We start from the raw sequence: 1318 nt of genomic DNA, 5'->3' as shown, positions 1-1318 counted from the left end.
CCTGCGTGGTCCCTTATATCTATTTCCACGCTGTCAAATGATTTCGTTCTGAGGTCGAAGTAAATCGGATGGTCAAAGTGAACTACTGACATCGTCCCGTGCTGTGCCTTAATGTCTACTGGGGCCGTGCGAAGGAGTGGGGCGCGTGTGTGACCGATAATTTGATCAGACAAAATGTCTATGTATACAAACATTTGTGAAGGCATTCCCAAGCTGATATCAACTGGTTTTACGCCAAAAATGTGTTCGTTTGCAGGATAGGGGCCCGTATGTGCCAATCCAAGCTGGAGTGCCAGGCGAGGTGAAAAATGTATTTTAGATTTCTCATCCATATCGAATGGAGAAAACTTAACGCGCTGGTCAGAAAGAAATTCGTAATACTCTGTGTCCTGAATGGCATCTTCCTCAAAACTTTGCAGAGCGTCACTCACACTTATCAGGAAATCTTTGGCGTTACTGTACGAGCCAGGTCTAACAGCAACCGTGTCAATGACACTGTCCGACACAATTGTTATTTCGTTTTCTCCCTCCACGACTTGTGCTATCGTGTTAGGGTAGTGCAGTTCAATGAGAGCTGCTTGCCAATGACCGTGCAGTTCCATGCGTTGGTCGAGTTGTGTTTTAAAATGGGATGTAGTATTGTCCGGATAAATTTTCGGACTAGCGTTACTTGGAAGAAAAGTATAAAAATCCATTATACTAAATTAGAATCCAAAATCCAGGAGCGACTTTTTTCAGGATAACCTCTCCAGTGAACAAAGTGCTGACGACTACCCTTTTTGCCTTTGGAGCGCACTATATATGCTATTTTGAACGTCTTGGGCTTGGTGACCTTCTGAAGCTCTGCCTCATAAAACGTGCCTTGAATCGCATCTTTATCGAGATCTTCCAGCCTGTACACCGGCATCGAATGAGGAATGACCTGAACGATTTGAAATATCTCCTCGCTCCAGTTCCACGTGTACCCTTTTTCAAAGGTTTGTTTTTCACGACTGATTCGGACATAGTCTCCTACTTTAAACTTTGTTTTGTTATTTGTGGGCTTAAGTCCATGGTACAAGTTATTATATACCTCCAGGACACGCTCGGGTGTAACGTCCACTGGCCTCATTTTAATAGAACGGTGATAAGTATGGTTGTATGCACTCACAACATCAGACAGAAGCCCATCAACATAATTGTAATTTCCAGTGTGTGTAAACCGCTTAAACAGTTTCGACTTGATGGTGCGCTGCCAGCGCTCCACTACGGAACATTTTATGTCAGGATTATGTGTGTGAATGTACAAAATGTCATTATCTTTCAGAAATTTTTGAAA

The 1318-nt window shown here is 43.1% G+C and overlaps 1 protein-coding gene across 1 annotated transcript; it reads right to left on the bottom strand.

The window, feature by feature from the left end:
* Positions 1-694: 694 nt before the first annotated feature.
* LOC127751447 (uncharacterized) lies at positions 695-1111 on the bottom strand. Its single transcript, XM_052275029.1, has one exon. It carries the CDS (start codon positions 1109-1111, stop codon positions 695-697), a length of 417 nt encoding a protein of 138 aa, XP_052130989.1.
* Between the last annotated feature and the right edge of the window lie 207 nt (positions 1112-1318).

The sequence above is a fragment of the Frankliniella occidentalis genome, unplaced genomic scaffold (genome assembly GCF_000697945.3).
Source record: "Frankliniella occidentalis isolate FOCC.00 unplaced genomic scaffold, Focc_3.1 Scaffold495, whole genome shotgun sequence".
In the NCBI taxonomy this organism is placed as follows: domain Eukaryota; kingdom Metazoa; phylum Arthropoda; class Insecta; order Thysanoptera; family Thripidae; genus Frankliniella; species Frankliniella occidentalis.
Note: the sequence above shows the minus strand (reverse complement) of the source record. Positions and strands in the feature narration are given on the sequence as shown.